The sequence below is a fragment of the Seriola lalandi genome, unplaced genomic scaffold (assembly GCF_002814215.2).
Source record: "Seriola lalandi dorsalis isolate HSWRI2012SDOR001 ecotype SW California unplaced genomic scaffold, Sedor1 jcf7180002054441, whole genome shotgun sequence".
NCBI classification, from domain to species: Eukaryota; Metazoa; Chordata; class Actinopteri; order Carangiformes; family Carangidae; genus Seriola; species Seriola lalandi.
This window is the reverse complement of record NW_019524994.1, coordinates 485,463-499,260: the sequence shown is the minus strand read 5'-3', so window position 1 is coordinate 499,260 and position 13,798 is coordinate 485,463. Positions and strand designations below refer to the sequence as shown.

At 38.4% G+C, this 13,798-nt stretch overlaps 3 protein-coding genes across 4 annotated transcripts in view; 2 read left to right on the top strand and 1 right to left on the bottom strand.

Annotated features, from left to right (window-relative positions):
* Nucleotides 1-3,535, bottom strand: part of txndc12 (thioredoxin domain containing 12 (endoplasmic reticulum)) — a 6,802-nt gene extending 3,267 nt beyond the window's left edge. Inside the window, exons 1-4 of the mRNA XM_023410893.2 lie at nucleotides 3,353-3,535; nucleotides 1,807-1,867; nucleotides 1,496-1,548; nucleotides 408-481 (exon numbers count right to left, since the gene is read on the bottom strand). Of these exons, the coding sequence (XP_023266661.1) occupies nucleotides 408-481; nucleotides 1,496-1,548; nucleotides 1,807-1,867; nucleotides 3,353-3,452 (288 nt within the window). The 5' untranslated portion in view covers nucleotides 3,453-3,535. The remainder of the gene's footprint in view (nucleotides 1-407; nucleotides 482-1,495; nucleotides 1,549-1,806; nucleotides 1,868-3,352) is intronic.
* Nucleotides 3,536-4,415: 880 nt separating this feature from the next.
* LOC111658407 (transcription factor BTF3 homolog 4-like) lies at nucleotides 4,416-9,710 on the top strand. The gene is made up of 6 exons (XM_023410925.2): nucleotides 4,416-4,546; nucleotides 5,068-5,127; nucleotides 6,490-6,603; nucleotides 7,157-7,358; nucleotides 8,822-8,881; nucleotides 9,239-9,710. Exons 2-6 carry the CDS (start codon nucleotides 5,074-5,076, stop codon nucleotides 9,283-9,285), a joined length of 477 nt encoding a protein of 158 aa, XP_023266693.1. The 5' UTR covers nucleotides 4,416-4,546; nucleotides 5,068-5,073; the 3' UTR covers nucleotides 9,286-9,710.
* Nucleotides 9,711-12,271: 2,561 nt separating this feature from the next.
* Nucleotides 12,272-13,798, top strand: part of zfyve9a (zinc finger, FYVE domain containing 9a) — a 36,783-nt gene continuing 35,256 nt past the window's right edge. The window contains exon 1 of one of the 2 annotated variants that reach the window (XM_023410897.2): nucleotides 12,272-12,449. The gene's annotated coding sequence lies outside the window, so the exon portion shown is untranslated. The remainder of the gene's footprint in view (nucleotides 12,450-13,798) is intronic. The other variant, XM_023410895.2, reaches the window with a different exon arrangement.

Here is a 13,798-nt window from a genome sequence, read left to right as displayed (position 1 = left end):
ACACACACACACACACACACACACACACACACACACACACACACACACACACACACACACACACACACACACACACACACACACACACACACACACACACACACACTTCAGATAATAATGGAAAAAGTGGAGCTTCTTGGTAACTATGTATTGAGTGCCTTTATGACCATATGACTCTGTCTGTCTGAGTCTGAATTCAGTGTTTGAATGTTTCAGTGTCTGACAGTGATAAAACACTGACAATAAAAAAATACTCTGGTGCAGCTCTGAGTTAAAAAAAAACAAAAGCACAAAAAAGGCACCAAATTAAATACAGAATCACACAGAGACTAAAGACGATAACCATATACGCCGTACGTAAAAAAAAAAAATGTAACTCTGGTTGACTGACATGAGCATTTTCTTACCTCCAGGTTGATCATTACGAAGTTGTGTGCAATTTCAGAGATTTCCTTGGACTCAGCAAATTTGGGCTTCAGTGCTGATGTAAAAAGACACAGCGCAATTATTAATTATCTTCTCATCTTTTACATCTAGGACAAATAATAGAGAATAACATCACAGTACAGTTCCTGCCCTGCGTCTTTAAAATGAAGCCTGCTCCAGAAAAAAAACTCAAATTTCAGAATTAAGACATTTTAATGTGTAGAAAGAAGTTTCATTTTCATCACACATAAGAACTTTCAGGTCATCACAGTTCAACTAGAGCGCTGGACCTTTTCTTACTCTCTGGTGTCTCCCAATTGTCAGATGAGAAAAACACAAGTCAGAGGTAGTGATCATGGAGAACGCTGACGCAGGGACTTGATCAACAAAAAAGTGATTCTGCAACTATTTTGATAATCAAATAATCGCTTTGGTCATTTTACAAGCAAATTATGCAAATTATTTCCATCTTCTCAAATGTGAGGATTAACTGATTTACTTTGTCATATTTGACAATAGCTTTCTATGAGACTATTGGTCGTACAAAACCCCTGCAGACGTCACCTTGGGGTGTGTAATAACTGAGAAAACAACCAGCAGACTAAGATGAAAAATGTTTATTAAGGAGTCCAGTGTGATGTCTTCAAATGTTTTGTCCAACCAACGGTCTCAAACCCAAAGATATTCAGTTTACAATGTTCTCACAATGAAGACCTGCAACCTTAAAAATGAACCATCAACCAACTGATGGTTAATGAATAACTCATTTCAGCTGCATCTGTGTATGTGTTGTATCTTTTTGAGGAACAAATGTGACGGCAGGTTTTCATGTCTGAATGAGCAGCCAACATATTTTCACACAGAAGTCGAGTCTTCCTGCATCAGACTCAGTAAAACCCTTTTTAGATAGAACTGAAAACTTCTGGCTTCATCTGTCTGTTCAAGTGATGGCTTTTTGTCATTCATACGTAAGTGTTCACTACACAGTTTCATTATGGCTTTATTTAGACAGGACAGATTTGTATTTTTTTTTTTTTTTTTTTTTTTTTTAACAGTTAAATTGTTTTACCTTTGCAGGCTCCACACCAGCTCTTGTGGATGATGACCATGATCGGCAGTCCGCTGTCAATGCAAACACATGAAAAAGTTTGTCACACTCGAACACTGAAAACCAATAACTCAGGCCTGCAAGTGTGGGAAATAAAAAAATATACATGCATTAATGTATTATTAAACATTAAGTCACTTCTGGTCATTTTAGATGACGTGGCTTTGTCTAAAAGCTGTTTCAGGCCTCGGGTCAGTGATTACACAAAAGGCTGTTGAGCAGAGTTACAACAGTAAGTGTTCGTGATATTCCATCTCTCAGACTGAACTCACCTGGCCTCAGCTTCTTTCTTGCCATCGTCCAGTGTCCTCCAGCTGATGTTATCTCCAAACCCTGCGGGGGAATGAATTAATGAGCACACCGGCATTGTGTAACTGGTATTATATTTCTACAACAGGGTGGGTCTGCCCTAAATACAGCATCAGTAAAAACAAGTGTCAGGAAACTATGGCAAATACAAATGAATAAGCGGTTATTCAATATCAAGCTGAAGGGCAATATCGACTTGGCTCTGTCACCTGTAACTACTTGACCAGCTCGTAGGTTTAAATGGTAGCAGCAGGACAAAGAATCAACACAGTAGTTAACTATACTGTGATGCGAGCGCTTGTTCAACTGAAGCAAAGAAGAATCTTTCATTTACTTCTTTCATGTTTTTTGGTGGTTCAGATTTATTTTTGTTTCCCATTAAATGATGTTACTGTTTTTGTTTTTTTTTACATTTAGGGACATTTCCTGGTACGACCACTGTACGTGTTACAGTATGTGAAACCTAGTATTGTATAAAAATGCACATAAATTAAGAAGCAGAATCAAATGTACAAACATTTTTGAAAGAAATGTTGAGTAACTCTGATATACAGCACTACTTCCTGCAGTGCAGTATTGTCCTACTGATGCATCAGAGGGTGTAGTAACACAGTTTGTTCCAGCACTGCCTTTGTACAGTCAGAGCGTTTGTAATCATCAATGTTGTAAAGTTGGGGCACATGTGGAAATTGTTTGCCTCAACTTTCAAGGCTTGATTTACTTCCACTGCTGCAGGAAAGCTGTACTTTAACCCATTTCCTTATCCCTGACACTCTTTCTACGAAATATACACAGGTTTTCTGCTTACCTTTCTGCCATTTAAGGTTATTCACTGCACTTGATCTGCTTCAATTTCAATTAAAACTGGTAAAATGGGGGCGTTTTTAATAGTTTTGACCAGCAGTGTACATCTCAAAGAGTAAACGTACAGAGGCAATACACCAAACAATACATGGAAATATAGAAAATATATCAAAGATAGTCATAAATGTTGTAGAAAAGGATCTTAAAATGTATGTATAACCCAGTGAGGAAACTTGAGAAAATCTGCACACATATTTATTGTTTTTTACATTTTCTTTTTGAACAAAGTCAGAGAGCAGGAGTTACTTTTGTGAATTATAGTAACCTGTGCCTGCACTTTCATTCATGTGTGTACATTATATTTTACTATGTATCTATATATTTATTTCACTATGAATATTGAGTATTTTTTGCACCAAAGATCCTCCTGGATGACTGAAGTATTTCTTCATGGAATCTCAATGGAGAAACCATTGACATTGTCTGCAGAGTGGTGTTAGCACTGGAAATACCTAATATTCAGAATTCATATCCGGCTGATAAAACACTCAGTAAACTACCTGTCCAGGACTTTGTGATCCGGGATGTTCACACAAAGACAGCGAGCCGTCCTCTGGCTGTGGTTACACTATCAATGACCCAGCTCTGAAGCTACACAATCATATCCTGCTCCACTTCATAAATGAACTCTGAGTGTAAACTCACCTCTGCTGCTCGCTGCCTCGACAACATCTTGAAAGCACGTCAAAGACAACAGCACCTGCAGAGCTGAAAATAAAGCGATATTTACTAGAGATGTTTGCATTTTGTTTGGCCTTTCTCTCACAGCAGCGGGTGGTAGGTAATGGCAGTGACTGTTCGTTAACCAGCGACCCGGACGTTCAACCGCTACATTTCACAATAAAAGCCTGCTTAGTAAAGTTGTGAAATGTTTTATTGCGGGCTCCTCCTCCACCAGTGATTCTTTTTCCGGAGGGGGGGTTCACATGACATCATATCCACACAACCGCGTGCTCCTATCTGCAGCTTCAACTAGTCAAGTTAAACAACGGAATGTTTGAACGAGACCGGAAACGTGGCCTAAAACAAAAGTTTAAAAGCCACAAAACAGAGGGCCCTAAAAAAAGCCTGTAATTTAAAGTTTGTCTTTTTAGTCTTTAATTTCTACAATATAAAATTAACATTGTAGAAATTAAAGACTATAAAGACAAACTTTAAATAGTATGTAAAACAATATTAATGCCTGCCAGTGGCTCTCACCACCTCTGAAAGGTGCTTATAGTTTAGTCCACTGCTGCAGTATGGTGGACAAAAATAGCTTGTCTCTAAACATGGTACTGCACTAATGCTGAGGACTCAAGTTGAAGCAGTGATGGCATTAAAGAAAAGTCAGGATTAATAAAGTTAATCTATCTATATTTCTAATGGACAAAAAAACTGAACAAATATATGTAAATGTAAACATATAGCCTAAGTTTTATGTACATTCAAATAGGTGAAAAAATGGATACTTATATAAAAAAACAACATAAAATGTCTACATGTCAGTCAACTGTTTCTGTAAAATGTAGACAAGAATACAATAATGTAAACTAGATAATAAAGAGTGCTGGGATAAATTAGAGCTGAAACTAATGGGGTAGGGGGTATAGGTGTTAATCCATTAGATTGACAGACAAAAATAATTGCTATAACTAACTATTTTGATAATCAAGTCATCGTTTTGATCAATTAACCTATTTTTGGATGTTTTGTTTAAAGAATATATAAAAATTACAGTTTTATTGTGAAAAAAAGAAGCGGAAGTGTGTTTTATTGCTGCGAGTTTAAGCTGCGCTACCTCAGGCTCATTAGCAGCAAGAACATTTCAACGGACTGTCAGTGAATTCCTTACCAACGGTAACAAAAATAACGATAAAAACAACAATAATAATTTTGGTAAACATCTGAGTCGATTTGTTTCATTGTTTGATTTGAAGTTAACGTTGGCTTTTTGCTTAGCCTTGCTGATCTTGTTTCGTTCGCCACCGTGCTAATATTAGCTAAGTTAGCATTCTAGCTAGTTAGCAACCTTACCAGCTACATTTATGTTAAACTTAAATGTCATTTTAAAGTCTGACTCTAAATACTTTTCTTTATCATTTTTAGTTTATGTTGGTCAGTGGTGTCGGTGTAGCTCGTTTATAACTGTCGGCTGATCTGTCAGCCGTCTACCAGCAGTGCTAACGTGAGGAAATGAGGATTATTGTAGCTCTGATTGCTTAATTCGTGATGTCTTCATTGCATTACAACAAATACTGACATGTGCTCCGTTAAACTCAACTGTGGAAACCTATATGATCTGTTTAGTCATTTGCTCTAATGTGAAAAACATGGTGAAAACAATGTCAAAATCCCCCTTTTTTAAAATTTCCTAACAGAACACTATGAATCAAGAGAAGCTCGCCAAACTTCAGGCACAAGTCCGGATAGGTGGAAAGGTAAAGTGTACTCCCATTTTTTCCTTGGCTATTCTATTAAATTTCCAGTCTGATAGACCCGAACCCGTGTGCCAGTTGTCACAGTAGAAAATCTCATATATTTTTTATTTTGCAACTCTTTTGTGATGAGGACCGTATGGTGCAATTGAAAGCTAAAACAAAGCTAATAAATGGACTTGGACCTATATTTCCTGGGTCAAGAATGACTGGTTAAATTTATGCTAATAGTTTGAGGTGTGGGGCAATGGGATGGGGGGGGGTTGGCAGGGGGACTCCTTTTGGGATAATAGGAAAACAATCTATCTGGACACTCAGTTTTGTCCAGTTGTTGCTTCAGTCGATGGTCATTTTAAGGAGTGTAATGGTATCCAGCATCTGCCAGGTTGTTTCTCCTGACCTCAGCATTCCCTTTATTGGGTAGGGGCGGGGGGAATTGGCCCCTTCATCTGTGGCCTCTGTGGCTTTGTTCCCACTTATTGTGAGGTCTTCAGCCACACACTAGGTGGCGTTATTTGTTGTTTTTCCGTCACAAAAGCCTTATGCTTTTTGCCTGATTGCACCATGCTGTCATTCTCAAATACATTTCTCTTTATCTGTGTTTACCAGAAGTAACAAGAAGTTCCCACACACTGTCGGTCACCTTATCAGTCAGGATTTTTTTATCCCTGGCATTCATCCGTGAGAAATTATGTTGTGCAAGATCTTTGTTTGTATTAATATTGAACGATGAAACCCCTGGTTTAAACACCTGGTTGAGGTTTTCTTTTCTTTCCTTCAACTTTACAGTCTTGGTCCAAATCATGTAGCCATAAAAGCCTTTTTTTTTTTTACTTTATATACTCTAACGAAACAGTGTGGCTGGCACTTTTCACAGGAATCAGTTCCCTTTCTTGTCAACTGTATTTAGTTCACTAGTACATCAGGCGCACGTGCTTTGTACTGTTTTTCACTGCTTTAATGTAGGTGCTTTTAATTTATGGTGATTAATCATTTAAAAACTGGACAAATGAAGCATTTTTACAGAATCTGTGATTAATGTGATGTCACTGCTTTGATAAAAATCTCTTCTTAAGTCAAATTGCTGACATTAGAAGCATTCTGAGAAACAGAGGAAAAGCTGCTCATTCACATTACAGGCCTTAGTGATTTGTTGTGTAAACCAGGGCTCCTGTCTGTAACTGCTTCACCAAAGTCCAGAAATTAGTAAATGATGCCCAAGATGTAAGGAAAAGAAGTGTCCCACATAGATTTAAAAAAAAAAAAAAAAAAACGTTTGACCCAGTGGTATTAAACTGTGTTTGACATTGTGGTTCATTCAGTCCTTTAATCCTTTTTTGGCATCCACACCTGTTCTCTCCTTAGGGAACAGCCCGCAGGAAGAAAAAGGTTGTTCACAAAACGGCAACAGCTGACGACAAAAAACTCCAGGGCTCGCTGAAGAAACTGGCAGTGAACAACATCGCAGGGATAGAAGAGGTGAGGCATCTCTGACAAGATTAAAAGGAAAACTAACGTCATTGCTGTATTGTGTTTTTTTTTTTTTTTTTCTCTCTCTGTCTCTCTCTGAGAGTCCTGAATCTTTAATCATTGTCATGTCATAAGAAAGATAAAAGACAGGGAGAGCCTAACCAAAGCGCTCTCCAGTCATGTCATCATCTGGTTTATTTTTAGATTGCTTTTATCCAACAAGTTGGCACACAGAGTTTCAGATAAATCAAAACACAAAAGTCAGTAAATCATAAATCTTGATACACAGAATTTCTTTTGTTCCTTTCATTCATGTTGTGGCTCAGTTTACCTGTTGAGTTTTCCAGGGAATTATTCAAAATGGTTAAGATACTCATTGCAATTAAGACTATGGTCTAATTTGAGACACTTTTTACCTCTTACAGGTTTTTTTGGGGGGAGTGTGTAAATAACTTAGGTGTTAAAATGTAAAGTACTGCTGACATCATCTCTTGATGTTGCAGAACCATGTGTCAGATCTTATTGAGTCCATGTCTGACGTTTTTTTCTTTCCCCCTCTCAGGTGAATATGATAAAGGATGATGGGACGGTGATCCACTTTAACAACCCCAAAGTGCAGGCGTCTCTGTCTGCCAACACCTTCGCCATCACAGGCCACGCTGAGACCAAGCAGCTGACGGAGATGCTGCCAGGCATCCTGAGCCAGCTGGGAGCCGACAGCCTCAGCAGCCTGCGCAAGCTGGCCGAGCAGTTCCCACGGCAATGTGAGTATACATACACACTCAAGTTTAAATACTCACTATCGCAGTGTCAGGGTATCTGCCTGAATATTTTTTTATTTTTCGAAATTAGGTTTGAAAAAGTTGGGGGTCATCTTATATTCAAGGATGAGACATGTTCAGATGTTCTTTTTGAATGGAGAGAGTGCTAGTGGAACACAATCTTCTACAAAGAGTGTTGAATTGTGGGTTGTTTTTAGCCTTAACGTTGTGAGCTGAGTGTTTCTTGTAGTGAGTCGCTTAGAGTTGGTCCGCCCTAAAAATGCTTTGTTAGTCTGTTTCACCTGCAGGGGTTTCTGAGGGCTGGTGTAACGTGTTCTGCTGAGATTCATGGCGAGTGAAAACAAGTTCACAGCGTCTTCAGTGTCTTCAATACAGAAATGACCCTGAGAGAAAATCTCTCAAACAATCAGAGACTTTCAGCTGAGACAGATGTTGAACTCAAAAAGACAAAAAAAAAAAAAAAAAGCTAAATGTCAGAGAAAATAAATTTAACTACTTCCAAGAGCCTGACAGGAAAGAGTGTATGTGGGTTCTACATATTTGTACAGTCAAATCTCACTTATAACATTTGAATAATGAGGACACTCTTCAAACACTGACTAATTAAAACAGAAGGAATAATATATTCTATAAGTCTAGGCCTTTATTGTTTGTTTTCTGTGACACTTTGACTGGTATGAACATGATAAAGGTATTAAATCAGTCAAACACGCTGCCTTTCACATGTCAGTGTACTCGTGCAGATTTGTGTGACAGCTTTGTACAGCAGCATTTTGTTTGTGTAGAGCCACTGCAGAACCAGTGGAGGTTAAATCTGTAAACGTGAACCAGAGAAACTGGTTGTAGCGGTTGAGGAGAACAGCAAGGAGAGTGATGAAAGAGTGAAAACGGCAACAGAAGATCATGAGCATTTGGAGTCAGACGGACTGTTCATAAAGGTGCTGGTCTCCCTTAGTCCACGTCCAGAACACTGAGCATCTAGGCTCAGTTTGGAGTGGTTGGCCTCAGTGTTTGCATGTAGATGTAAATACACTCTGTGACGCTTTTACACATGGCGACACAAATAATCATGTTATGTAAAATTGTGAAGAGTCCAAAACAAAGTCAGGTCCATTTCATATCACGTGCTGTTTTCTGATTGCAGATGTTCAAATTTTCATTTTACTGAGCACTTTTAAGAACCTCACATCCATCAACCTGTAGAGCAGCAGCTTTTTGTTTTTTGCAAACGTGTCAGTTTCAATAGCCAGGCTTTGTTGGAAGGTTTTAGCAGATTAAGCAACAGATCATTGACATATTGAGACAATGTGTGAAAGAAATGGACAGTTTGGGGTCAGGGAAATGAATCCACATTAACACAAGTCTGCAGTAACTATCAAATAATTAATTTTTGCCAATTTGCAGCTCAACTTTGAATTCACTCATTTTTCTTTGCATATATTCAGCAATGGACATGAAAGCAGTGAAGGAGGAAAATGCAGAGGAGGAGGATGACGATGTACCAGGTACAGATGGAGATAATTATTGCTTTAAAGTGTTGCTCATTACGCTTTTCAGGTTTATGGTAAAACAGTCCTTTGTAGATATCATCTCTACAGGTTATATAATATATATTTGTTTCCAAAATGATACTCTACATCTATTTGGAGTAGTGTTACCTTTTTGTTGGCTGAGAATATAAGGACTTTTCAAATGATTTTATTTCACCTCTTCAGCTGGAAACTGTTCAGAGAAAAAGTTTTTTATAATATAGAATTAAATCACAAATTTTCACAAATTGTTAGTGTCATGTTTATCAAATAATGTGGTGCCTGCTTCCAGAGCAACATCCTGATGTACTTTTGTTGTTTTCTGTCTCACAGATCTCGTGGAGAACTTTGATGAAGCCTCAAAGAACGAAGCAAACTGATGAATCCCTCTCTTTCCTCCGTCAACCGTTGTATTTTTTACCTCCTTATGGACTCACAAAGGGCATTTCCTCTTGTGAGGAAACGGTTGTTAAAGGTGCAATGCATCATCTCCGGAGACGTGAACCACTTTGGTTCAGCCTGCCACTACAGCACGACGACGACAACAACAACAACAGCAGCAACAACATGCAGATACAGTAGGTTTCGATTTCAGTAGGCGGTGATGTTGTGGACACGCCGAGAAACGAGGGATCTGCACGACTCTCAGCACCCAAAGGACTCAAACTACTTTAGAAATAAGATTTCTACATGGTTAAACATGGCTAGTATTTAAGAGATTGTTTATTAAATTACAATTAAATGAATGAATAATTCATTTTACATATAGTGGTGATAATGAATTTAATAAAACATTTTTGGTCTATTGATGTTTCCCTTTATTATTTGAGTTTTCGATTTGTTTCGGTTGCTGGAAGGAAACCATAGGGGAATTCAAATTAGTTAAAAAGCAGCAGCATTGTGTTTTACTGCTTTGATAAGCAGTTATGAACTATTGGTTGAGGCCTTTACATGTGAAGTATTTATTGATGCTCATTTTATAAATAGAATAAACAGTTAAGCCACTCAGTGCGCCTCTTCCTTTACACTTCCTTGAATTCATAGATATCTGAGCTGTTGCGTAACACCCTAATCTGGAGATAGATTATCAATTCAAACACCAAAAATTATGTTTTCAAATAGTCTGCTACTTGGATTTGCTCAAGTGCTAAATTAATTATAATAAAACATCAATCAACATCTATGGGAGACCTATTACAACAAAGTCAAAACAGAACAATGTAATGTCACTGCATGTCCTGCTCACTGAAAGTACTGAAGAAATATCAGCAAAATTGCTTCTTATTAACTGTCAGTGTCACAGTGCTATATAAAATACTTCATCAATATTATAAGTAGCAGCCTTTTAATGCCGATCCAGTTGAAAGGGAGCAAATTTTAACGACTATATTACTTTCATTTTAACTTTTATACTCTTGGGTAGTTTAATCTATAACCATGCTTGAATTTTAGTTTGTTAAACGTTCAAGGCAAACTAACTCTAGCTGCCATATGGATCAATTATAAAGCTCCATTCACTCTCAAATATGACTGAGTTAAAGCATGAAGTAGCAGAAAATGGCTACTAAAACAGAATTGACTACTTGAATAATTACTTTCCACCACTGTGAATCAATTCAGTTTTTATTTTTATTTTTTTACCTTCATATATCCAGTAAAAATGCCATATGTAGCTGTTACAACCTCACAGAGGTGATGGACAGGTTTTATTTTACCTTTGATCAGCTTTTTGTCTCCTAGTCATGTTAATTTTTACAACATCACTTTTGGCTCTGGGAACTTTAAAGGGCATTTCAACATTACTGTAGTTTTTTATTAGGGTATATCTGAATCGGTAATGAAGATTACTGTCAATATTGGAATCAGTTTTCAAAGCTAAAGTAATATACTGTTAAAATTAGAATTAGGTCTGTACATAAGAGGGGTTAACTGAGTTTGGGTGGCTTTTACACATCACTACATCCCCGCCAACACTGTCACATCCCGTTTCATTGATCATCTGTGACGCTCCACTGCTGCATCGTGCACCTGATCAATGGGCCGCTGCTGTCGTTCCCTGTAGTAACAGGAGAGGTCTGACAAGGTTACCGAGGATGAATGTGCCATTTTGGCTCTAGGGTGTCGTATCGTGAGCTGGACGGAGCTGCGGACCCGCCCCGGGGCTGAACACACCACCCTCAGCAGCCCGGTTTGAGCCAAAATGTCCCTGCTGCTGTTGCTTCTGCTGCTGCTGCGGCTGGAGCACAGTGCAGGAACTGGATGGAGCCGAACCGTTTTAAGTGCATCAAGTTAGACAATAACAGCTGGATCAAAACAGGAAACTGTGTTGTTACCTTGAAAATAAAAGCTCATAAACAGTTTTCATTAGAGTAGTTTGTGAATGCTTTAGTCCAGTTCTCACAATGTGCAAATCTCTCATTGCAAATAACCAATATGATAAATTCTTACCTTTAAACACGAACTGATGCAGTACAATCTCAACTATTGTTTTTATGAATGTCGGATTTACTGTAGTAAAGTTAGTTCATCAGCTATATTTACAGTATAACAGAATATTCAAAACATACTATGAAAGTTTTAAAGGTAATTTGAACTCTGTGTTATTTTAAATACTGACTTTTGCATAAATTCCAGAGTTTTTTGTTGTTGCTATTTGTATAATCTGCAAAAAAAATGCATTGCTCTTTTGAGGGCAGTTAGCTACCGTTTGACAACATCATTTGATATTTTATTTTGTAATGACACAATGATTAAACATATACAGTGTTGTGATGATCTAATGAACCTGTTGTGTGATGAATTACCTAATGTAATACATGTTATTTTCCAAAATAATTTTCAAACAGAAATTATTTTTATGGAATTGCCCATATGACTCACTAATAATTGTTCACTTGTATAATCTGTACATAGTTCTGTGAATGTATGTATGGATGTGCTTTTGGTTGTTAAATGCATGGGGTTAAATGTAGGGAAGGGCAAACCTGAGGACGCCTCTGATTACAGGTTGGAAGCTTGTTACATCTGTTGGTAATAAGTTGATTGGCACATTGTTGGTGAAAAATTTAAAGGATCCAATCATGATGGACACCAAAGGACCATTGTACACTGGAGAAGGCATAGGAGAAACGTGCACTTCCCCCTTTGTGCTCATATTTGATAGTTTAAACCAAAAAAAAAAAGGAAATGTCTAATTGATATGGGTGTGGTAGTCTTTGTGTGCTTTTTTACTTGTGTACACACCCCAGCTCCCAATTTTTTTATTTTGAAATCTACAACCGGAAGTTATAGATGTAAATTGTGGCTATCTTGACGTTACTCCATATTTTTCCCAGTATTAAACCTTAGGGGAGGGATACTTGAGCGCTGTCGCACAACTACGGTAGACTATAGGCTGTACTTTCCGACTTATGCTGTTTGAGTGGGGCGGGCAGCGGTGGGTCTACACAAGGATACTCAAAAATAGCTTTCAAAGGCGATTAGGTATGACGGATACTAACGGAGGGGCTCCGCGGGACTGTACGTAAAGATGAGGATTCCTCCAGTGAGTAACTGAATTTGTTTTCATGATATTTCACAGCTCTGTTGCGGCTCTGGCGTTACAAACGGCAGGCATTGACTCAGCTTAAGTCATTGTGAATGGCTGTTGTGGTATTTTTACGGTGTGTTTCGCTAGCTAAACGGTGAGGAATACCGCGAAGGTGGTGTCACGGTAATACTATATTTTACGTCAATTACACAACACGTTAACGCTCTCCTTGGCAATACAAGCTGTAAACTAAACAGCCACTAAAACGCTAGCAGAAATTACTTTCAGTGACTATGAGAAATGGATCGAGTCACGCGAGGAGGAAAGCTTTTCGAACCGTTTCTTAACCGTTAAAACTGCCCGTTGGCCACAAAGCCCACCGAGTCAGTGACGGTGTGACTGTCCGTCAGAGCAGCAAGTCGCTGCCGTCACTCGGCGCACGACTGCCCGCTGAACCGTTGGGGCTAACACTAGCTACTCCATTCCCCTGATACAGCCTGCTGCTGTCCAGTGGTACTAAGTGGAGTATATTTTTTTAAATTTTCACCACATCGTTCAGTCGACTTGGTGATAAATGTTTAAAAAACTTACTCTTGGCCTTTTGCTGATCTGGTGTGGACGTTAAATTCAGTTAGCAGCCCTGCTAATACAACTATCCAAGTTCTGGTGCAAACAAAATCTCAACTGTAGAGGTTTCTGCAGCTGTTCCGATTTATTTAACCTACTGCATTTAATAACACAGTAGTTTTCACAATGTGCTTACCTAGTCTACCTGTGAATAATATTTATCATCTGAGGCTGTGTTTGGCCTGTAGGCAGCAGCCACAGTGCCACTTACGGTTGCATAATCCAAGCTAATGGTCATCTATCTGCTCTTTAGAGTTAGTTTGGTGAGGATTATTGGTGCCAGGTCTTTGGCATATGCCTCATCATTTGGGTGTGCAGGCCTAAGTTAAGCTCTGGAGGTGGATTTAAAAAAGAAGTGGGGCCCATCCTAGTGCCAAGTTGGATAGTCATCATCAGTGAGAAATTAAAAATGAATCTGTTGCTGAAGGGATGGCCAGATCAGACAATATTAAAGTGGAGCTGAAGCGATTAGTTGATTAAACGATTAGTCGATCTCCAGAAAAATATTCAGTCATTCATCAATCATTTTAGGTCTGCTTCATGCACTAAACTCTACACATTTCCAGGTTCTCAAATGGCAGGAGTTGCTGCTGATCATTGTCATTTATCAAAGTAAACTAAATATCAAGGTCAGACAAATTACAACATTCGATGATGTCACCTTGGATTCTGCAAAGTTGGGACTGGTGTTTTTTTTTTCACTCACAGCCCTATATATATATTAACCCCCCACCCCC